Source organism: Alligator mississippiensis, chromosome 4 (genome assembly GCF_030867095.1).
Source record: "Alligator mississippiensis isolate rAllMis1 chromosome 4, rAllMis1, whole genome shotgun sequence".
Lineage (NCBI taxonomy): Eukaryota > Metazoa > Chordata > Crocodylia > Alligatoridae > Alligator > Alligator mississippiensis.
Window position 1 is genome coordinate 245,531,328 of NC_081827.1, and position 24,524 is coordinate 245,555,851.

At 44.1% G+C, this 24,524-nt stretch overlaps 1 protein-coding gene across 3 annotated transcripts in view; it reads left to right on the top strand.

The window, feature by feature from the left end:
- The window catches only part of MYLK (myosin light chain kinase), a 356,584-nt gene that overhangs the window by 172,300 nt on the left and 159,760 nt on the right, over positions 1-24,524 (top strand). For 2 of the 3 annotated variants that reach the window (XM_006259414.4, XM_014599482.3), the window contains exons 6-11: positions 1,117-1,282; positions 6,612-6,648; positions 8,362-8,939; positions 10,019-10,222; positions 12,517-12,651; positions 22,636-22,788. In XM_006259414.4, the coding sequence (XP_006259476.3) occupies positions 1,117-1,282; positions 6,612-6,648; positions 8,362-8,939; positions 10,019-10,222; positions 12,517-12,651; positions 22,636-22,788 (1,273 nt within the window). The remainder of the gene's footprint in view (positions 1-1,116; positions 1,283-6,611; positions 6,649-8,361; positions 8,940-10,018; positions 10,223-12,516; positions 12,652-22,635; positions 22,789-24,524) is intronic. The other variant, XM_059727477.1, reaches the window with a different exon arrangement.

A 24,524-nucleotide genomic window follows, 5' to 3' on the forward strand; every position in this document is an offset into this window, starting at 1 on the left:
GTTTGAAGTGATGGAGAATTCACATGCATTCATTTGTAAGTTGTTTCAATGTTTCATTACTCTTGCTGTAGCAACAAAAGTGATCCTTTGCCATCAAGAAGTTGGTATTTTTATCCTGAGACTGTGATCAAGTAACCTCTAACCTTTTCTTGAATAACCTAAAACAGAGAGGTTTGAGATTAAGTATAAGGAATAACTGTTAACAGAGGTAGACACTTTGTGTCCAAAACCTTGACAGTGACTTTTTTTGTAATGAAATATCAGCTAAAACTTTGAATTCTCCTGAGTCTTGGACTTACTGGTGCCTCGACCTTGCTGTTAATTACAAACCTAAGTGGCTCAGTTATTGGCACACAGAAGGAAAGGGTGGGCTTGTCATCCTTCCTTGTGTCTCTGGGCCTTTTAGAGCTGAAGAAACTCCCTCCGTTCTAATTTAGACTCTGGCCTCCAGGAACAGCTTTACTTTCTCCCAGCCCTTTCCTTCCCAAAGTCTGCTCCCAAGATGCTTCCAGTGTCAGAGGAGGTTCACTCTGATATCTCTGTGCTATGGATGAATCCCACCCGTGTGGGGGTCATTGTCTGGATATTCTTCCTATCCGCTCTTTCCAGAGCAGTGCAGAGGGACCAAAGCAGAATCCAGGGTGCCCTCAAAGCTTTTGTTGTTAGAAAATGGAAAGCTGACCTCCATAAAACAAGTCTGAAATGTTTCTGCTTCAGTCACCCATACTGTGAAAGTAGATTTTTCTGAAGACCCTGATAATGCCTATGATGCAAATGCAAAATAAAACAAAACCAAAGGGTTGATAAAATCCCGGGAATGCAGGCTCTTGAAGACTGCAATTACAAAGTCTTTGAGCCAGAATTTGTTTATTCTCTCAGAGTATTCGTTACAGAAGTTATCTGAACAGTAGCATAACTGGGACGGGAGCCCTGGGCTCAGCATTTTGCAGGGGGTTGGGGTGCAAAAATAGCCACCACCACAACTGAGCACAGGGCTGCCCTGTCATGCCTCTGTGGCAGACAGATAAGTGGAAGGGACAGCGGATTGGTACTTTACTAAAAGCTGCTTGTTTGCGTGGCTGTGAATCTAATGGTGTTGTCTTGCGATGCTTGCAGGGTGAAATTCAGTTGCAACAGAATGATCATTTCAACATGTTTGAGAAAGCAGGCATCCAGGTTTTGGAAATCCAGAATGTGCAGCTGGCCGATGCTGGAGTTTACACATGTACAGTGATGAATAGCGCTGGGAAGGCATCTGTATCCACAGAGCTCACAGTTCAAGGTAAAACTAAAGAGATGGATGAGAGAGAGCACAGGTGCACCAGAAACGTTCTGAAAAATAGCTAGCCGTGAAATTCAAAGGACAAATGTTGCCTTTTTTTTTAACCAACTCTATTTCTCTCTCTCTCTTTGTTTCTGTGAAATGACGTTTTGATGTATCCAAACCTGTGGTCTGGTGCTACAGCTAAAAACACTGCATTGACTCCAGGGGAAAGAACTGTCAAAATATTATCTTGCTCCAGTTTCCTGTAGGACCTGTTTCTTCACTTCGCTGCTGTCATTTTGGAACTTAATTTTTTTTTTAATCTAAATTTTGATTTCAAGAAATGGAAATATGGCATGTAGAATTGAACCTCAGTAATTAATCATACCTTCAGAGCCACCCCATTTGGGAGACAAATCCTTTTAACAGGCTATTTAACTAATCCTATTTGGTGCTTTATGCTTTCAGGGTACTGGCTGCTCATTCATCTTCATACCTCCCTTCTGAGGTAGCAAAATATTAGTATTATACTTGTGTTTCTAAAAAAATGGGGGAAAGAAACTTAGGAAAGTTAAGTGGCATGTCCAAACCAGCACAGGAAGGGGTGAGCAGGGGGAGAGAAAGACACTGAATTTAAACACCGGGAGTTCTTTGCTCTTGGCCATATTCTTATTTCACTATAGCAAAAGGGATTGTATGTACACCACATAACATGAGCCATGATGCATACGGTGATTGTTTGTATTCATCCTTCTCTCAAAGCACTTGTGCATCACCACCAAAATCAGAGTCCTCTACCCTTGAGCTACAGAAGAAGTCGTTGAATTGTGGGCACATACTAACACAGCACCAGGTCACTGCATTTCGTTTGCCTCGGCCAGATCAATTCTGTCCAAGGTTCTGGAGTTCTTGCCCTAGGTGGGGTGCTATCCTGTAAAGCACCATGGATGTGAGTGTACAAATAATGACAAGATAAAACCTGGGAATCTTCAAAACGGAAAGTGCAAGCCCTTATCCCTTAACATAAAAAGAGCACTTTCACTCTAAGCGTCTCTGAGGTTGGCCTCTAGAGGGAGTCAGCTGAGTGAATGTATCATTCAAACATGTTCCCTTGCTCACTGAACCTTTTATTAAAGCATGTAATTGGATGTCAAACCACCCCCACTAGGTTAATGATCTTACTGTGCACGGTAGAGACATCTGCCTGGAGAGATGATGCAGGTTGGAGGTCAGCAGATTGGTCACAGCATGTCCTAATTTCAAATGCTGGCTGCATACCTCATTCAAAGGGCACATTCTCTCCTGGATCAGCACATGCAGACCTAAAGCGGACCACAGGCTCCTGACATTTTGTACTAAGCAGGTCCCATGGCAGCATGCTGGTATCATCAGCTGACTTTACTGTTCCAACCTCCCTTATTTAATTCTGACATTATCAATTAAATCAGATATTAGGAAATGTCATAAAGCATTATCAGGCAGCCAGTTGGAATTACTAAGTAAAGACATGAAGACCTCTAATATAGATAAACTTGCTCCAAGAGCTTTACTTTTTTCCCTGAGTCTCCATGGTGGGCGGGTGGGGAAGAAGAATGTTCTCTTAATTGGTAGGGTCACGTAGCACAGTTTTGTCTGCAGCCAACTGAGGTTTGTTCAGTTTTCTTCTCTGTCTTTATCTGATCATCTTTCAGCTGGGACTCAGCTGACTTTTACTGTGTTTTTTAACTGTTTCTTGACACTTTTATTAAAAGGCATCAATGGGTTATTTCTCTCTACCTACTTAGATTCTGTTTCTCATTCTTCGACGGGTTACAGCTCTGGGCATTCAAATGTGGATTTTCCCTTGATGTATTGCATGCTCTTGTGTTGTATGTACCTGCCACATCTCTTACCTCTTCCCTGAGACCAGGCCTCTCAAATACAGCTCACTCAGAGCGTGTTTTGTGCACCATTTACTCATGTCTTCCTTCTTCCCTACCATTAAATTCCACAGACTAGGCTGTGTACTAGGAGAAAGTCATTCAACCTAAACTCTGCTACCAGCATTATTCACTATCAAAGAATTAGGCTACAGAGCACCATAGGGCAACACAGTGTGCCTACCCCACCCCAGAACAATATAAAGTATAACCCTTTGGTGCAGGGCTGGGACATAGTTGTTGGTTATTTCCAGTGCCACACCAAGGGCAGAGACCTACCTTTCAGGGGTGGCATGGGTGAGGTGAAAGACCTCATCTTTTAGCCTGCCAGCCTTCAGAGTGGATTTTTCTAGCATGGTATTTTGCTGATAGATGTAGACATGCCCATAGGTGGACTTCTTGGTGCTTCCAGCCACTACGTGCTCTACATTGGATCTTCTAGACCACCCTGTGAGGCTCCTTCCATCAAAACACCAGGCAAAGCCTTTTTAGAATAACGTAAGAGTACAATGGATTAAAAACAAGGAATGAAAATGCCTGTCTTAGGCCTTCTGTGCAGCATTTTAGCAACTGTGTTTTTATTTGAGTAGCTCTAACTCTTGATGTAGCAGCTTAGCTTATATGTATGTTATAGGCAGAGACCTGGTGTCACACAATCCTGTTCATGGGGGAGAAGCTAAATACAGGCTCTGTGAGCAGAAGGGTAATGCATGCTGAACACATGCCCAAAATGGTGTATGAAATATGGATTGTTGTATGTGGTAGCATAGAGAGGGTGCTTCATAGAGTTGACTGTTTAGCAACTTGTTTTTCTCCCATTGGCGTTTCCCAATCAGCTGGCATTTTCAAAAGATTTCCTCAGAATGGACCTCCCCCCCACCGCGCACACACACACGCTTCCCCAAGTACTTCTCAAGCTTACACGGTGTCAGCTCAGACTGCTTTCCAGGGGCAGGGAGTGCCACAGTCCTTCCTCTGTCTCCTGAGCATTCCTCTCCATATTAGCCCTTGATTTCAAAGTTAAAAAATACTCCAGCAAGAAGAACATTCAGAAGCAACTATAAATGTGGGCTAAACACCTTAGGCCAAATCCCGAATGCCTTCCTTTTCCTGAATAGCACCTTACACCAGCAGTGATTTCTTTGGGGAGCAACATGAATAATGGTACCAGACATTTGTCCTTTAAGGGTACTAACAGCAATGTGTGCATGTCTCTGTGAACTCACAGTCCAGTCTGGATGTGGTGTGACCTCCCAGTCTCTACTTGTTTTATTGATATGATTTACAAGTGTGCAGCTGGACACCCAGTCCTGCAGGAGTTTTATATGGTTGTGATGAAGAACACCACTAAGTGACCGTAAAAGGCGCTGAATCTTGATCACATCGGGAATACTGAGGTCATGCATTTCAAGTGCAACCAAAGTGAAGGGGACAATAAGCACAGTGAGACAGGAGCAAGCAGCCTAGGGCCATTGTAGACTTTCCTTCACTGTAGGATTACAGGAAGAGGCTGGGTAGGCATCTGCTTGGGATAGTTTAGGAACAACAAATTCTGCATTTATTAAGGGAGGTAGACTTAGATGACCCTGGAGGTACTTTCCAGTTCTAATCCTGTACAAGTGCCAAAACCAGTTCCTGCTCCAGAAAGTAAACTTCCTTGAGGCCTCATCCAAGTCCCAGTTGACAAAGCATCTCTCCTTAGTGCAGCCCTCTAAATGTGCTTAACGTGCGTTTTGAGTTCACTGAGCCTTTATTCACTAGTGCCAGCCCACATGAATGCTTTCCTGCACTAGGGCTAATGCTGTCCTTTATGCCACCTTCCTCTAGACAGCTCTCTTTGTTCATCTCACAAGCTTGGTAACCTTGGGGTGTAGCCACCATTTTCCCTTGCTTGTTTGTGGCTGTCCCTGTCTCCTGCACATGCCTGGGTAATGGTTTCCTCCATTGTAGGATACTAGGGCAAGATCACATGTAACTGGTTCTTAATGAGGCACTATTACCAGGGGCCGGGCTGGGCTAGGCTGCACCGCCTCCCCGTGTATACGCCACCGTGGGGAATACACGGGCACGGCGTATACACGGACTAATTTACAAAAATACAATTTTCCACAGGTTATATGTGGGTGCGGCTTATACCTGTGGGCGGGCTATAGGTGCGAAAATATGGTAATCCTGTTTGAGGCTACAAAGTGCACCAATAATTTCCAAAGTGAAAGATGCATTGTATCTGTTCCCATGAACAATGCATGCCCCCAGAGGCTGGGGGTGCATGGCAAGCTCCCACAGGCTGCGGTGGCAGTGTCAGTGGTGGGGGCATGGCTGCGGGGAGCTCCTGCAGGCAGCACAGCAGTGTTGGAGGGGGGGCGAACGCTGACTAGCAGTCGGCGACCGCCTGCAGATGCCATCGGCAGCAGCGACCAGCAGCAATCGGGGACCGACCATAGATGCTACTGGCGGTCTCGGTGGCAAGGGGGAGGGAGGTGGTAAGCGGCGACCGCCCACAGGCACTGCTGGCAGCATCAGCAGTGCTTTTCACAGGGGGTGCACCGCAAATCTCAGGGGGTGCTTGTGCACCCGCGTGCATCCCCTTTGCCTTGCCAATGTCTGCTCCAGACTTAGGATGTTATGTGTCTTTGTGTTGAATGCCACAACTCCTACCTACCTGCTAGAGCTGAATCAGGAGTTTCCAACTGGACACAAAGCACCAGTGGGTGCATCTCCACAAGATGCTTTACTGCACAGTAGACTAATCTACTGTGCAATACAGCATCACTGTCTACACTTGCAGACACTTATTGCACGGTAAATTAGTCTACTGCACAGTGAATTTACTGTGCAGGAAAGCCAGATATAATTAATTGCACGTGTAGACATGCCTAGTTTCACCAGCAGCATGGTGAAATCATGGTGGAATAAATGATGATGGAGTAACCGTGGTGGAGTAGGGGGTGTGGCCCACCCAGCTCCACACCCTCTCTGAAGTTCCCTGAACAATTGGTGAGCTTCTTCCAGCTGGCATACCTTCCATATCTGTCCTGTCCAGCACAGAGTGTGTCTATGTGATGGGAATCCTTTTGTTCCTGTGGGCCTTGCAGCTGCTTGATCCAGGAACTTCTCAAACTAAGCCAAGATTTCCAGCCATTTCAATTGAGCAGCCAGTGCTCTTGTGGCTGAAAGTCAAGGCTGGTCAAGGAGCATATTGTGGGCCAGGGACTCAGCAGTAACTGGACACGTTTTAGGTCTATAGCAGTTTTCCATTGGTGGAAATCTTTAATGTGGACTCCAGTACAAAAAAATAAAGGAGCATCTCCAAAATGCATACTTTACCTAAATCCTTAAAATGAAATATCTAATGAAATAATAGAAAATTCTTATAAGGCAATGTAATGGTCTGAGGAGTTAAATCTTTTTTTTTTTTTTTATTTCAGGTTCAGACAAGACAGAGGTGCATGTCCACCCGTCACGGTATGTCATTCAGTACTCTTTATCAGTGAAAGACACTGTGGCCCTGAACCTGTATCAAGGAGCTCCCCGTGAAAGAGAAGATAAATCTTCCTGCTTCAGAGCTAACACTAGCCTCTGATTAGGGGCTAAAAGAGAATGACAGATTACCCTGTAATTATAGGATTTTTGTAACCTGTTATGAAGTGTTTGCTTTCTGTTGGTGAGGGTCTCCTTGGTTAGATGATCACTGGTCTGATGCAGCAAAGGAGAATCTCTTTATATCTGTGTTTGTTGCCTTCAAGGTGGAATACAAAAGGGAAGTTACATAATTTGCAAGTGTAGACATGAAAAGAGATTTCTCGTCCTGAGATTCACTCCAGTATAGCCAGGAGCCAGGTGGGTGGGGAAGTCACCTGTGACATGGAAAAACACCAGTTCAAGTCCTTTATTTCATTCAGGCTGAACGAGGCCTTGACCATGATATCCCACATCCCCATTCTAGGGGCGAGCGTCCCTCTTGCACTGTCTGGTTTGGACCAGAAATTCCATTCTGGATTTGAAAGTTGTGTTTGAATGACAGTTTTGCCCAAACATGACAAGTTCCTGCAGAAATTCAGTTCTGAAGAACTGGCATCTTCTAATGAAACATTGTTTTGTCAAAATGTCCTGCCCAGCCGTACTTTCAAGTTACTTAGTTATGCATATGCCATGTGGGTACAGTGCGCCAGCTAGGATGATCCCAATAATCCTGCTCACCTATTCCCACTAGTGCACTCCAACCCCAGAAACGAACTAGCAAAGATGCTCTGGGGTTGCTTCCAGTAGCCACTCTTAAGGCTTTGGTCTCTAGTATAACCACTAGGGACACTCTGGACCTTCTTCACTGATGTATTTCTGGGTTTGCAGCAGGTTGGTGAGGTAGAGTTAGGGCTGTCCTGGCTAGGCCATGCCATCACCAGAATATAGGCCTGCCCTTTTAACAATGTTACCCTCTGCTGAAGCATAGTAATATTGAAAGCTCGTTTATGCCATGTCTTGAGTTGATATATGGCCTGAATCTATTCACACTTGCCACCTTAAAAGCACTGTCACTTTAGAGGCTCAAATGAAGTCATTCTTAAAGGAAAGGCAATATATAGAAGGTCAGAATTTGACCCAGGTAAAAGAGCTGAGGACTGGGGTCCAGAAACTCCTGTATTATAGCTGATGTTCTGCTGTCTCAGTCTTTGGGGTAAATCACTTGACCCACTCTGCTTCAGTTTCTTAATCTGTAGGAGAGGAAGAGTGATTTTTACACAAACACTCACTTTCCCCTGGTGAAAGTGGTTAAGTGTTTAGGTCCATTCTGACCCTAAGTACTATGAATATTTGCAAAGTGCTTTGAAGATCAAAGTGCTCTGCAAGGGATATGGACAGACACAGATTATACTCAGTTATAAAGGGAGGAGGCATTTACTGTGTATCATCTGCTTCATGGTAACCATTCCACATGTCTGCTTCTGCCCTTGATAAATGGACATTGGTACAGCTTAACTTTGAATGGAACAGGGCTAAGATGCTGTAGTTTAGACTTCCACTTACCATGGGGTAGGAGCAAACACATGAAACAGTCACTGAAAGTCAGCTGCTCCACACTAGGTTGTTTCCCTTATTGGTATACTTTGTTCATCTGTCTATATCCTAATTATGGATATTACCATAGCTTATGCATCTAAATATATCATTTTCCTTTAGCCCCCCATCAAAATCAACAACCCCTACAGCTAAAGGCGTCGAAAATTCAGATTTCACACGGATGACCAGCAATGGGATTGCAAAAGAACTGAAATCCAGTGGCACTGAGCTCGCAGTTGAAACCAAAGAGAAAACCACAATGAAGAAAGAGGCCTGCTACACCTTCTCCAAAGACGCCAAGGACTATAGACAAGGGCAGCTCAGAGAAACCAGCATGCAGCCTCCTCAGGAACCCAAAGGAGAAATAAGGGGCTCTCAGGTCCTACAGAAAACTTCAAGTACCATAACCCTGCAAGCCATTAAAGTGCAACCAGAACCAAAAGCAGAGACCAAGTCCACTGTCACTGGACAGTCTGAAGAAAGGAAAAGGGCCACACAACCTCATATGACAACTCGACAATCTGTTCCTCTCGCTGGCCAAGCCAACCCAAGGAGTAGGTATGCAGAACACAGAGTGGGGACCCGGAAGAGCATAACGGAGGATAAACAGGAGCCTCAGGGGTTCCTGCCACAGTTTGAGATCTGTCCACAAAGCCAGGAGGCACTAGAAGGCCAGGAGGTCAAGTTCAAAAGCAAAGGTAGAGGCACAAAAGTTTTAAGAACCCGGAGCTTAGGGTTCTCTTGCTGCAGCAGGATTTTAAAAGATACAAGTTATGGGAAATAGAGGGGAGTCTTCTGTTTTTGTGTTCTGAAAGCTATCACAGGTATCCATCTTACCTTGACAGTGACCTGCTCCTGGCTAACTCTAAGCAGACCACATCTTGTTTCTCCTTCTTGATACTTCTTCCACCTCCATCACTTCCTGCACTTTCCAGTTCTGAGCTATGATAGATTCACCTCCTCTGCCATTTTATTTTGTCTCTTGGTGGCTGCTGCTGCACTCTTACTCCTTGTTCCCACCCCTCAACACCAAAGTAGTACCAAAAAGTTGCATACAGGACAGAAGAGTGTCTGGGAATCTCCATGGAGCCTGCTATCCTCCAGGCTCCTGTGCTGAGGTATATTGTGTGTCCAGTCTTACAAACGCATGGGTGTAAGTCTTTACTCATGGGAATAGCTCCCCTGAAGACCAGCGTTCCCTCTAAGCTATGTGGTGTGTGTGGTCACGCAGGTGCGCCCGGCAGCGCAGCATGAGCATGGTATGCTTGGCCACACAGTTTAGAGGAAGCGCTGCAAAGACAATTACATCTTTTTATCTAATTTTCCTTCTGCTGCTGGTGCTGCTCTGAAAGACTGGGCAAGAAAGCAGAAACTGAGCAATTACTGGAGCATTCTGTATTAGAAATGGATGATTCAAAGTCCTGCCAAGTGCACAAGAGAGACCAACTTGGTGGATAAGGAGAGGGAACAGCAGAACACTTCTTCCCTTTCCCCCTCTAATCTTTCTTGGTTACAGTGGTATTAGGTGTGACTTATATCAATGCTAAGAGAAGAATTTTCAGAGAGAAGCACATGTATTTTTTAAGCTATCAACATCTCCTTAAGGACTATAGTAGATGGGGGGAAATGAAAGGTAACTATGTATCTTGAAATATTTTGAAATGTATATTGTGATGTTAGAAGTAATATAGTAGGCTGAAACCAATAATAATAGAAAGTAGTAAAGGCTTATTGTAATGGGGGAACATTCCTTTAATAAAAAATCCAAATTCTCTAGTTTCAGGGAAACCCAAACCAGATGTGGAATGGTTCAAAGCAGGAGCCCCACTGAAAGCAAGAGACGGTGTCCAGATCTATGAGGAGGACGGAATTCATTGCTTGTGCTTGATGAAAGCCAGCTTGGGAGATAGTGGGTCCTATAGTTGTGCAGCCTTCAACCCCAAGGGCCAGACTTCAACCAGCTGGGCTCTGAGCGTAAAAAGTACGTAAATCAGGGTGAGCCAATCTGCACTCTAAAACTGGAGGTAGGTTTTTCACAGCTGTCCAGGGATTTTGGGTGCAAAATTCCCCTTAAAGCTAATCCATATGTGGAAATTTTAACTTCCAGATCTATTGGTGCTGTGTGATTTTGGACACTTCGCCTCTCCATGCCTGTTTCCCCTCTGACCCTTTGCCTTTTGTATCTGATTTGACAGGAGTATGTTTTGAAGCATCTGTATGATGCCTGACACACTGGGGTTCCCAATCATCCTACATCTTCCTTAATAAATGCATGTAGTGTGAATGAGAAAAATGGGAGGCGTAAGAGAGTTGCTGCCCAACAAAAAGTTTCTTAGCACTTACAGGATGTGTCAACACGAGACGTTTACTGCAGAGCTGTCTAATAAGCTCTGCAGTGAAGTCTCAACATCTACACATGCGACCCTATTAGGCCACAGGAAACTAATTAACTCTGCTGCAGGTTAGTAGTTGTAAATACAAGTACTATCCTATGACAGAGTTCTTCAGTGCACAGCAACGCACATGTAGACGCTGATGAGGCTGGCTGAAGCACAAGGGTGTTTCAGTGAGGGGCCTGCCTGCTGGCCAGCCTTGCACTGAAACACCCTCATGCCCCAGCCAGCCCCTCTGTAGCACATTGAGCCAGGGGGAGCAACTGCAGGCTGGCAGGCTGACCCCCAAGGGCCCCTGCCAGGTGGAGTTGCTCTGACCAGGCTCAATGTGCTGCGGTCACAGGCACATGTGTAAATGTGGTGCCCAGGAGCAATAAACTCCGGCATGATATGCACCGGAGTTTATTGTTCCATGCTAATAGCACATGTTGATGCACCCACTGAGAACTTAGTATTCCTGAAATGTTCAACAGATGCTCACTGATCCTTCTAGTGCCCTGGGTGGCACAGTAAGGTCAAGAAAAGGGGATGGAAGAAAAATCACACTGTGATGTATCCAAACATAGATACCTCTCCCAAGGCAGACCTGACTTTGAGGTTGAAACCATTCAATAGCAGGTTTGCTTGGAAGATTCACGAACTTCTTAGCCAATCCTGGCCTGATTAACGGATTTGTTCCCAACCCATTAAGTATCTCCTGGTTTTAGGTTTGGCTGTGAAGTACAAATCATGTTTGAGCAACATTTCTCTAGCAGCACCAGGTGTGCTTTGTCCTGGATGATCAAGGTACCCCCTTCCAACACACTTCCTGTCTTTTCAGAGTCCTGTGGGCAAAGTATTTTATTCTTCCCATTGCATTGCTGAATAGAGACAATCATGGAAAAAACATGTTTCCTCCCATTCTTTGCTCTGCTTGGGATCACTGATGATAGATTTCAGTCCCTTGTAGTGGCCTGTTGCAGGATTTCATTTGCAAAACCAGAGTGGTGCCAAACAAGAAAAGCCTGCAAAACCTGTGACAATCTGGGGGCACTCCCATTGGTCCATAGGCCCCACATGAGTTTTCCTTCCAAACCAGTTCTTTCTCTGTGGCTCTAAGTTCATACACTGTTGTAGGAATGATTTATCATGGTGCCATTTCATTTAACCTACCTAGTGCAAGTCACAAAACAGGAGTGAGTTGAAAGGACCTGTGGGCTACAGTGAGCAATAAGCTGAATATGAGCTAACAGTGTGCCCTTGTTGCAAAGAAAGTTAACAGCATACTGGGCCGTTTTAGCAGCAGTGTTGCCAGCAGATCGAGGGGAGTGATTCTTCCCCTCTATTCAGCACTGATGAGGCCACATCTGGAGTACTGTTGTCCAGTTTTGGGCCCGCCACGACAGAAGGGGTGTGGACAGATTGGAGAGAGTCCAGCGGAGGGCAACAAAAATGGTTAAAGGGCATGGGCATATGATTTGTCAGTGGAGGTTGGGGGAACTGGGATTATTTAGTCAGGAGAAGAAAAGACTGAGGGGAGATTTAATAGCAGCCTTCAACTGCCTGAAGGGAGGTTCAAAAGAGGATGGAGCTGAACTGTTCTCAGTGATGGCAGATGACAGAACAAGGAGCAATGGGCTCAAGTTGCAGCAAGGGAAGTTTAGGTTAGATATTAGGAAAAACTTTCTTACTAGGAGGGTGTAAAGCACCAAGAGAGGTTGTGGAAGCTCCATCCTTGGAGGTTTTTAAGACCTGGCTAAACAAAACCTTGGCAGGGATGATCTAGTTGGGGATGGTCCTGCTTTGAGCAGGGGGTTGGACTAGATGACCTCCTGAGGTCCCTCCCAGCCCTAATTTTCTATGATTTTATGTTAAAGGATCCTTTTTCCACTTTGATTCAAAGGGCCTAAAGTTGAAGAAGTCACCCCATGTTTTTCCAGCATCTTGAAGGGATGCTCAGTGAGCGAAGGGCAGGATTTCGTGCTGCAGTGCTCTGTGGAAGGGATCCCCATGCCTCAGATCACGTGGCTTCTCAATGGTAAGAACATCCTCCGATGGCAGAGATGTGCACACACACCCAGATGCTCAGGAACCTCAAAATACAACTTGGCCATGCAGTGCACAAAACTTGTTAGCTTCCCATAACAGGATCTCTGCCACATCATTTGAAGAAAAGTCTGGATAGATTTAAGGGGCGATGAGGACATTTTCACTGAAGATTTGTTGTTTGTTGCAAGTTTGACACGTGTCCAGCAGGGGGCTCTTGTGGCAAGGTTGTAGGGACGCAAGTGCTTTCTAACTCTCTGGTTTTGGTGTCAGTTCAACAAAGGTTGTGTCTGCACTACAGTCACTGCAATCACTGCAGCTTGTATTGACCTATCCAGACTAGCTAGCTAACTGTTAGCTGTGTAGTCACAGCAGCCAGGGATGCAACTCCCTTCTGTGAAACTGGGCCAACACAATACCCATACTGGGTTGTTAGTCAGCTCCACTGAAACTGCTCTCGCATTCACTAATTCACAGCTGTCATGGGAATATCTAAACCTGACTACAGTATAGAGATGCTCACTTTAGAGAATTAGCTTTCCGTGTGATCCAGTCAAGTTCCCTATTTCATGTACCAACACCCTTCTCAAGGGTGATTCAAATCAGCATCAAGGTGGTGTAGAAAGGGTGAACCCGGCAACATACATGGAATTATGATCTTCCCCTGACTTCTGTCTCCACCCTTTGCTCAGCTCTCTGGGTCTAGTTCATATTGCATTTCGGCCTCTTAATGCTGAAGCCCTAGAAAGTCAGGCCAGTTCTGTGCCACCAGTTTCGCTGGCCCTTTAGTCTCTTGGAGTGTGAAAGACTGGTGGGATTGAACCTCAGAGAATTTAAACTTGCTTGAGCCTATCCCAACTCTAGAGATGGCTGGACTTAACCTCTACCATACTGCACAGATCCTAGCTGCTTCTCCAGTTAAAAGAGCAATAGAAACGCTCTTATAAAACTCCTTGATTATTTTTTTAATTCTTTCTAAAAATACTCAATATCATTAAAAGTGAATAAATGTTTAAAATTCAATTGCCTTTCTACCTTCCTTTTTTTTTCCTCATGTAGCTTTTTATCTGCTGGGATAGTGAAATTACCTTGGGACAGTTTCACTTTCCATTTAAATTCTCTTTCTGATGTCCTCTATACTAGTGAGATCTTCTGTAGATGCACTTCTGACATTCGTACAGGAGTGGGATGTTGGTCCACAACTGCGTATATGGATTGTTTTAAATGTATACAGCTGTTCTGCTTCTCTGTAATTCAATAATTTCCCTCCCGACCCCATGCAAACAAAAGAACTATCTGTAAACAAAACCTGACATGTCCTACTTAACAACCTTAAGAGTTTTCTTTTCGAGTCCCAGCTGGGCCGCAAGTAGCAGTGTTCTCCTTTGGATCCAAACCTCCTCAGTGTTCCCGGGGGAGGTGGCATTTTTACATCTGGGATATTTTGGTTCATAACCATCTGCAGTAAATGCCAATCTGTTATTAGTCCATTCCGTTTTACTGGGTGTCATTTTTTAAAAAGAGGGTGAAAAAACTGTTTTGCTGTCAAGTAGATTCCCCCTGGGCTATGTTAAAGTGTGTTACTTGCACATTACCCCTGTGTCTTTGAAGTCATTCATTGTGAGCAGGAGAACTTGGAAAGGTGGTAGGGTGAGTTAAAGCGTAATCCTGAGACTGGTATGTTCCCACACCCTGGACTGATCTTCTCAGTAACTCAGCATCACTCCATGACTAGAATAGAAAAGCCATTGCTTTATTTATGACACTAAGCAAATGTGAAATCGGCTCTGACCTCTCCCACTGGAAATACTTGTTTTGCTGGCTGAAGGCTACAGTGTGCTCCTGTTCTTACTGTCTGGAATGGAAGGACTGGCAGGCCATGCTAGGGCAGTATGCAACGGAGAAAGGCTGCTCCCTGGGCCAGTCCTTTTTCCGCCATGGTCCAAGGTTCCCTTGCTCTGGAAGGAATCCTCAAGTCACGGAATGACACGGTAACACCACTGTGTCTCTGTCACTGCATGTCCATGTCACAAAGCACACATCCATCCCTATGGGGACTTAATTTTCAAATGCAGAGAGCAGACACAGTGCATCAGAGGAGATATATCCATCTACATACTTGATAATGCTCCACTTTGGGGGGTGGAGGGGCAGGAAGACTATCATCATCAGATCATCTGCTGGTAGATGTTTCTTTTGTATCAGACCATAAGCCTTCAGTATGTCTTTTACTGTCTTGCTATTCTCCAGCACGTTGCTTAAATTTGGGTTGACCTTCCTCTTTCTTTTCTCTGTGGCTAGAAATCTCCTTGCTTCTTTCCCAGACCTGAGGAAAAGCATTTTGTGCCTAAGTTGTTTAACAGCTCTCCCAACTATAATGTTGGTCCAATACAAGGTATTACAAACAAATCCTGCTTCTCATGCTGTCAACACTGGCAGTTGAACAGTAACCAGAAGAGGCAGAAATGCCAGCATGGGGATCAGGGCAGACAAGGTTCTTTGGGTGAATGTGATATCTTTTATTAGACCAACTTAAATGGAAAAAAAATGTTAGCAAGTTTTTGGGTTTAAAAACCCTTCATCAGGCTGAGGAAGTCTCTGCAGTTGGTGTGTGCTGTTGGTAGAGTTGGTAGGTGGTTGGTAGTGTGCAGCTGGTAGAGCACACACCAACTGCAGAGACTTCCTCAGCCTGACAAAGGGTTTTTAAATCCAAAAACATGCTAACATTTTTTTTCCATTTAAGTTGGTCTAAAAGAAGATATCAGATTCACCCAAAGAACCTTGTCTGCCTGTGTCCTGAGACCAACACGGCTACAACCTACATGCCTGTAACATGGGGATCACCATTTCCTTTCTCTGTCACCACCCCACCAGGACTGGGAACTATTGAGGCTTTTTCCCCAACCACCTTGACCCTGTTCTTTTGGACCTTCAATTAGAGGTTACCACTTGCAGCCTGGGACCCTGGTAAAACTTTACAGAGAACAGATTTTCAACTCTGCTTTATCCCAAGATATTTTACAGCCATGGAGCCTTTAAACAAGGCTTAGATTATACAAAATGGAATAAGCCTACTGCAAGCCTCACATAAGTAAGTCAATGCCAGTCTAAGTTAAACTTTGCAGTTATATCTCCAATTTGTTTGTTTCCTTCACGTTCAGGCGGGTTTTCAGCTTGTCCTAAAGATGAAACAATTTGATTTAAATCATTAAATAATTTGATCACTAGCAAATCAAGCAGTGGGGAGAGAATTTTAAAGCTCAGTTCTTTTGTAGAAAGTGCCCTGCCATTAACTAAGTCTGGTCCTGACCTTGTTAAGATTTATCCATGTCCTTTTAGTATTAAGGTTTCCTCTAACTACAGCTGTATCAGAATCGCAGGGGAGAGAGACAGCTTCTCGGGTGGGCTGGGCTCCAAGCCATCAAGGGGTTCATAGGTTAGCATCTATACCTTTTCAGTACTCTACTCCTAAACCAAGTGGCTGTGACATGTTTGTGTAGTAGAAGTGTAAGAAGCTTTAATAATAATAAAGCAAAATGGAGAACGTCCCAAGGACATAAATACATTGTTTTCACTCCAGACTCATAGAACTTGCTAGCCTATTTTAATTCTCTTCTACTTCACTTCTGATTGTGATACATAACTGTTTGTATATCATTTGGAAACAAATTCAAATGGATTATAAACAGTAGTTTAATTCTGGCGTTTCTTCTGGGTAGGCGCTCTCGGCCATTGTTTTACTTAAGGATCAAATTGACTATTGTGATCTCCATTTGAAAGCAAACAGTTCTGTCTCCTCTGCCAGTTAGATAGATATCACTTCCTACCATATTTCTTTCCATAACCAAATAAAGGAGAAAGTTTTGTTTCTGGTCCATAGATACTACTGCAGGCAGACATAATAATGCTCATGGCAAAATAATATATATGTGCAGCATACAACACAACAAGGGCAACAGACAGTTTCTGTTCCAAAAAAGGGTAGGTTGGAATGTACTTTCTTCATGTTTGGAATGTGGGGCTTGCCTTGGCTACAGAGCATGGATACAGCCAATACACAGCTGCTTCTTGGAGGAAACTAAACCTGTTTTGAGTAGACTCATTCCTCCAAAATTCTGGAAGAAGTGAATCCCTTCTATGTCTTCCAGATGGCATCGAAGTGGTGAGGAACAGGGCAGGCATTGATGTTAAAATATGACACTTTCTGCAAGATTCCTTGTTAAGAAGTACTTTATGGGACTGGGATCATCTGGTCTATAAAGTCTAGGTAAAATGAAAGTCGGAGAAGCACCTACAAAGTATTTTAAACGCAAATAATAACTTCCCAAGGTATTGATGATTATAGGTTGTTGGAACACCAGAGCCAGAGAAGTTAGAAGAACAGGTCTTTAGTTCAGCATAGTAAATTATGGAAGACAAAATGACAACTCCTCTATGTTGAAATTAAACTTTAGAAATCTGGGCAGATGTTGGTATCAAGGAACATGCAAGCACATGAGATAAGTGGCTTCTATGTGCAGCAGGATCTCAGTGGGTACATGCAGTTTCCTAAACAAGACATTTACTGTGGAACTGACTAATTAGCACCATAGGAAAGTCTCAACGTCTACACGTACAGCCCTGTTAGGCCACAGGGAACTAACAAATGCTGCCGTAGGATAGTACTTGTAAACACTTTAGTACTATCCTAGAGCAACATTATTTAGTGCATCACAACACATGTGCAGACACTGACAGGGCTGACTGGGGCACGAAGCTACCTGAGTGCAGGGGCTGCCTGCAGGCTAGCCACAGACTAGCCACACCCTCATGCTCCGGCCAGGCAGCTCAGCATGCTGTGGTCCTAGGCACACATGTAAACGTGGCTCCCAGGAGCAATAAACTCTGGCATAAACTGTGCCAGAGTTTATTCGGTTGAATTAATTGCATGTGTATATTTGCCCACTGTCAGGAGTGTGTATTATAAGGCCGGGGCTCCCTCCTGCCCAACCCCTTACTTGTGTGCATCATTGAGGAGAATAGATGGTCTTGACAGTACCTATCTCAGATGTTCGTTTCTTGCCCACCATGTCTCAATGCATCTCTTTTAACAACTGAGAGTTGGGTGTAGGAAGAGTGACGATACTGCTAGGTCCTCCCCAGAAGAGTTGCTTTGTGTGGCTCCTCCTCCCCTTACACTCCACCCATACCACATCCCTGATTACACATCAGGGCCTGGATCTTGTGTTGGCTAAAGATACCATTGGCCCTTACTTCCTGGTCCCCAAATACGGCTTATGAGTTAGGCTCCATCATTTGGGATTTCTGAGTCCATCCTTAAATCAACTCAGTATTTCCTCCCAGGCTCATCAGTTGGTAAGCCCATCTAGAGTCTATAAAGCCACTGTCCTACATCAGTTCATCCCAGGTTTCTGGGCCGATACAACCAAATCAGCTTCACACAGGATCCATCAATTTATCTGAAAGAAAAAAATACAAAATCAATTCCTTCCTGGTTCTGGAGTCAATCAAACTATCTCAGTCCTTTAATTTTCATGGAGCCATTGACCAAAATGAATTCCTCTCCTATTCCAGGGTCAGTCAACTCAAAATCAACTTTGCTAGTTGCTGGTTTCTTAGGGTCAGGATCAATTTTTTCTTACGTGGGGAGGAGCTTTCCCTCTTGCCACCTTCCCAGTGCATTGTGGGGGGGGGGGAAGCAGGGGGAGGAGGAGGCAATCCCACAAACAAAACAAAAAACAAGGAAGAAAAGGAAAAAAGACACAAGGCGAACTCAAAAAGGAACAGTGCCCCTTTAAGACTCTCAGTCCTGGCTCCTACCTGCACCACTTCTGTGTCCTCCCAGTGATCCTGGAACAGTTTTCCAGTGCAGCGTGTCCCAGGTTCTGTTGGTGGCCTCCGACCACCCTGTTCCATGGGTCCACTTGCTTCCCCCCGCAGTGGGACTGTGGGACACCTTCTCCCCCTCCCACCAGCTGTGGGCCTCACTCAGCTGCCCCTGTCCAGGCTGGACATACTTCTCCTGGCGTTCTGTCCGCCAATCTGGAGGGAGCACACACTGCGGAAGCACGTCAGCCTGCTCCCTGCTCTGGCTGGGCTCTCTCCATGTAGGATGGGCTCTCTCGACTGTGTAGGAAGTGGTGAGTGTTCCCCATCCAAGTTCATCGAGGCTTTTCTCTGGCCCCTGTCTCTTCCCTTCACGCTCACTAAAACCTGAAGTACTCCAAGTGGTTTATGAACCGTGTCACATGTAAGTATTCCTATAACTATCCAGCACGCCTTGCATTGTCAGCCCAAATAATATGCAAGTCTCTGCAAGTTTAGTACTTTTTTATTCCAAGCAAATGAACCCCCGGTTCAGGTCAGCCAGATCTGTAGACTGAGATACCATGAACTAAATCTGTCTGTAATAGATTCTCAGCACCTGCAGGGAGACGCATGTGGCTCCAGTTCACACATGTGGCATACGCAGGTGCACATCAGAAGTCTAGTTTCCTAGAGCCCTCTCTTTCTTCCATCTCTTACTACTGCTCTAAAGCAGATGTTTTTAAGGCAGACCCTGCCTTAAAGAAGGGGCTGGACTACATGATCTTTCTATGTCTCTTACAGACCAATTGTTCTATAAAACTATATGTTCTATAGAAAAACAGGGACCTTAATGCATCTTCCATATGGCAGCTATTCAAATATTGGAAAGCTGCTATTGTGTGCCCCTATAACCTCCTTTTCATCAAACTAAGCATAATTAATTCCTTCATGCCTAGAATTCCAACCCCGTTATCGTCTTTTCTGTTTATTCATGGCCCCTCCAATTTCTCTTCAACTTTCTTAAAAATCAGTGGCTAAAACATGATTCAGTGCCCCAGCAAAGGCCTAGCCAGTTTAAGGCAGAGTGGTACTCTGACCTCCCATATTTTGCGCAGAAAAGGTTTGTGAATGCAACCCAAATTTGAATTTGCCTTTTTGTGATAACGTCACGTTGCTGACTTGCATTTGTTGCCTACAGCCTGACTGTGATTATATTTTATCCGGTAAAGTTTTAAAGGATTTAAGGCTTCCGATAATTCCTTTGGGGATGTCCTCTTCCACCTCCAGGAAGTTTTCCTTTTTTCTTCACTCTAAAATGTTTGTCTTTTACTGAACTCTGTCACATTTAGCAATGCTGCCTTGTGCCACCCCAGTCCCTTAGCATCCTCTCTGCTCATTGCTTGGTTACTGATGTGGAGATAGAAGTTGTAATTTAAAGATGCTTCCTAACTAAGGAGACTGAGAAAGTGGTAATTGGGATATGACCCCTTTGTTAAGTACCTAGTGAGTTAGACCAAGAGCCTGCAGAGGCTACCTACTGCTTCATAATAAAGTTTTGTTGTTAGTTCTTCACATTCATTGTATGCCTCTATTTATTGAACTCAGTGATCGCTGCAAACGGGGAGAATCATAGCTATGTCTCTGTGCAAGATCTATTGGATTCTTTTGCAAATCAGTACTCTACAGCCCTTGAATTATTTTAGTTGCTTTTCTCCAAAATCCCACCAATTTACTATGAACTTCCCAGTATTGAGGTCAGTGGATCTGTGCAATTATGTTTCAGTGCTCTGTGATGGAGAATTTTCTCCCTTTTTGACTATACTCATGTTACTTATGCATATAGTCAGAATTGCTTTAGCTTCCTTTCTTTTGGATATTCCTTTTGCTAGCTTCTATCTGCTGTTGTATAACCAATGCCTCTGCGTTCCAAGTATCTCCCTCTCACTGCTTTTCATATTGTTTATCCATTTTCCCCAAGTTGAATCTCATTTTGATGGGTTTAAAAAAGAATGTGGCCTCAGCCGTTCAGCAGAAGAGTTCTCAAAAGTGCAGAACAGCTTTCCTATCCATCCAAACAGCTTTAAATATGTAGTCAGAGGGAAAATTTCCTTTCTTTTGGCATAAAGTGCCAGCAGTAAGGTATTTTTTTTTTGTTATTGTTCCTGCTGCCAAACTGTCATGGGGATTTGAATGTTATGTCCTCAGAGAGGGGAACATTTCAGTCCTGGAAGAATTGTTTTTATTAGGTGATGCAAAGAACATAAGTTAGAATCTGGCCGGTGTTTGTTCCCCTGGGCAGATGCATGATTGTCTTGTGCCCTGGTCTGATGAAATGGCGAGTAGTGCTGTGAAACCAGACAGTAAGTCAGGGTTCTGTTGTTAAGACTTGAAGGCGAGAGCTGACCTGACAAATAGGCTTGATTCAGATAATGTGGCAAAAAAAACCCCTTTTTTCTTTAGCATATGGAATATTTACATTGCCCTCTTGCTTCTTTATGCCAGAAAAATGAGGCATCATACTGTTCTTGATAAGGCAGCTTGTAGCCTGAGTTAAATTTAAGCATGCTCTCTTCTGACATGGGAATTATTATTATTTCTATAGTAACAGTACCTTGGAGCAACCTAGCTCCCTTTTGTCCCAAGTGCTGTGCAGAACCAGGTCCTGCCTCCCAAGGGTTTGCTATCCTGGCCCTCAACCCCGCATGAACCTCTTTGAACTCAATGGCATGGCAGTCTGTTTAAATGCAGGGCTGAACCTTATTGTCATGACAAGATGCAGCAATGTTACAAACAAAGTGGGAGGGAGGACAGGGGAAAAGCAGTAGGATCATGTGTTTTGTGAAGTCAGGTTTTAGGTGGTAAGGGCTCATCTCCAACTTTGCAAGAGATAGAAAATTACTTCCTTGACAAGGTGGCAATTCACGAGACAAAATTATGGATCAAGACCATCCGGTTTGGGATTTGCTTAGCAAAATAAGTTCTATAAAGCAAAATTTCAGTCTTCCAGTGGCAATAAGAGTATGATAGCAAATTTGTCTGCTGTTACTGTCCATCTTAGAAACCAGAGATTAGGAGAGCCTGCGACAGCATCCAGTTCATGCTGACTGGGCCGAGTGCAGGGCTCCTACAAGCTTCCATTCTCTGCCCTGACTAACTTTGAATCACAATGTTCTGTTCCTGGGAGGATATTTCCCACCATTTTGTCCACTTGAACTTTTTATTATCCAATTAGGCCCAATCTTGTTTTTGTAGTTCCATGTATCCTCCATTAGGTGTGCTCCCAAGCTACTCCCAACTTACTGTTTACACAGCTGTCAGGGCCTCCTGAGCTCTCATCTATACTGGAAAAATCACCATTGGTGAGCCAGTACCAGAAACTATTTAATACCCAGGGAAACAAATGGCAATAGCACTGCAAAAAGGGAGCCTGGGACTTGATTCACTTTCTGAAAGAATATTAAAGCAGCTTTATCTGGTCTACTACCATGTCCACTATCTGCTCAGAGGAACCAGTTGGCAGAAAAATAGCTGAGTAAGTCAAGCTTTCTCTTACAGCTCAGGCTGAAGTTTTTCAGTAACCAAACTATGCATCCTTTGGTATAGATTGACTTTACCTTCCTGACTCAGTTTCTTCAAGCTTTTTCATGGTTTTTGCTCCTTGCCTTGGATTGCATTAAATTTCAGTAACTTCAAAGATAATCCCTGCCCCAAAGAAATTAGTCTAAGATAGCATGCGTAGATGGCAGTACTAGCACCTAGCATATTTAGTTTCAGACTAGTAGACTATGGGCACAGTTGAATACAGTTGTTTAGGCAAACAATCATCCCTCATTTCTTATCCACCTGAATCTGAATAGTTTTCAAAAATACAAAACCAAATCCTCCTGTCCGCACTACTGCTCAAAATAAAGAAGTCAGTGGTGGTTTTGCTTGAGTGTGGACAGCAGCAATTGAAAATTCACTTTCTGCCTCAAGATCCACTTGGGATGTTTCTTTTGTAATCAGTGGGGAGCTGTATTGATGTACCCGAGAGCAGAATTTGGCTTATTTATAACTCTTTTACAGCTGTTGAAGTTGAAATGTGCATTAAAACTGATTGGTGTTCCTGGAACTCATGGCCAGCTGAACATAGTATACTAAGAAAAGTTCTCTTTTTTCATGTCTGCAGACCAACCAATCCAGTACGCCCATTCCACTTTTGAAGAGGGGGTTGCAAAACTGACCGTCCAGGATGCCTTACCAGAAGATGATGGTATTTATACCTGTCTGGCAGAAAACAGCGCAGGACGGGCATCCTGTAGTGCTCAAGTCATTGTCAAAGGTGCATATTTCAATAATACCGCAGGATTTACTAGGATTTGTCCTTGTTCTTCCTCATTTCTTGCCTGCCATGCTGCCATACCCAGAGATGCATTCAGTAGTGTGTGGAAGCCATCGTTGGGTAGTTCTTTTCTCACAAGTTGGAGAAAATGTTCTGAAGGGGAAGTAGGGCGTCGAGATTCCAAAGCGTACAATAATGTTTAGTGTGTTGGAATGAATATTTGTCATGACCCACTCATATGAGAAAGCACTGGGGTGTAATGAGTGCTGCTGCTCAGGTTTCTGCATATGCCTGGCTTACAGTGATATAATGTGTAATATCAGTGAGGAGAGTGGTGACCCGAACAGAAGAGACATGGAGTAGAGAGATGGCATCACAAGTTGCCCTTGTGTCTGTACAAGTTGCTGTCCCTTCCCCTTGAAAGGCTGATATAGAGGTTGCAGGGGTGTAGGTTGTAGCTGTGTTGGTCTAAGGACATAGGCAGACAAGGTTCCTTGGGTGAATTTGACATAGAGGTTGGACACTTCTCTGGGGCACATACACACAGCTTTTCTGAGCTGTCTGCACTGCTTAATCATTGGTCTGTGGTGTGGGTGGGACTTATTTCATCCTCAGCAGACATGAGGTCAGCAGGGAGACAAAGTAGACCTGCTCCTCAAGCATAATGCAGCAGTCTACTTGATCATACCCACAAACACAGGTGTCAAAACAAATAATACAACTTCTCACCAAAGGCTCCCCAGGTGCTTCGCCGAGGTGAGTTGTTGATAACTTCCCTCTTCTACATGTAAGGGAACTGAGGGTTATTGGCTCAACTTTCCTCTGGGCCAAGCACTAGCTTCCATGGGAGTTGCTGGTGTTCGATGCCTCTGAAATTCAGGCTGTTGTCGTTTTTCTTTTCAACCCCAAATCATTATTGGCCATGGACAATTTATGTTCAGTTCAATTCAAGTTGGAGAAGGAATCCAAGTTCCCTGGTTAATATCTTCATCAGTCTGACACCAAAGGAAATAATTCTGCTTTCCCCTTGTACTGATAGAATTTATAATTTGCAAGTACTCCGTAACCAGATACTAAAGGAGTTGGAAATTGGGAGATGGTCCCTCACTTTGCTGGTAGCAGTTAGGTAGTCAGAAATAGATAAAGGGTCTGCAGAGGTTGCCTACTGCTCCACGTTTAAGTTCTCTGTTATTAGTTGTTCTCATTCATTGTATGCCTGGATTTACTGAACCCTGTGATCACCACACCTCTGACTTGCTATCCTGGACCATGGCCATATTCCTGAATCTGCCTGGAACTAAACTACACTCTTCATTACCATTTTGGCTGAGGTATTGTAATGAGTCAGAGATCTCATGAAGGAACTAACAATGTCTGCTGCTGTCCATTTGGGAGGTCTACCTGAAGTGAAATGTCTTGAGACTGCAGCACAGCTTTGTCCAAACATCCCAAAAGCTCTTTTTTATTTGAGTTTTTAAAGGAAATAAATTCAGAATTAAACCAAAGGCTTTTAAACAACTCCCGTAAAGGTATCTTTTGAGCAGCATTTAAAGTGAGTGGCAAATTCTGCATTAAAACAAGTCTACTTTTAATGTGCTGTTAGATCAAATGTGAAATAGTGAATGTATGGCAAGTACCATAAGCTAAACAGGTTGTAATAGTGGTAAAGACTTTGTCCCTTCAGACTTCATTTGGTATTCCATTGCTTTGCCACACATTATTACTTCTACTGCCTT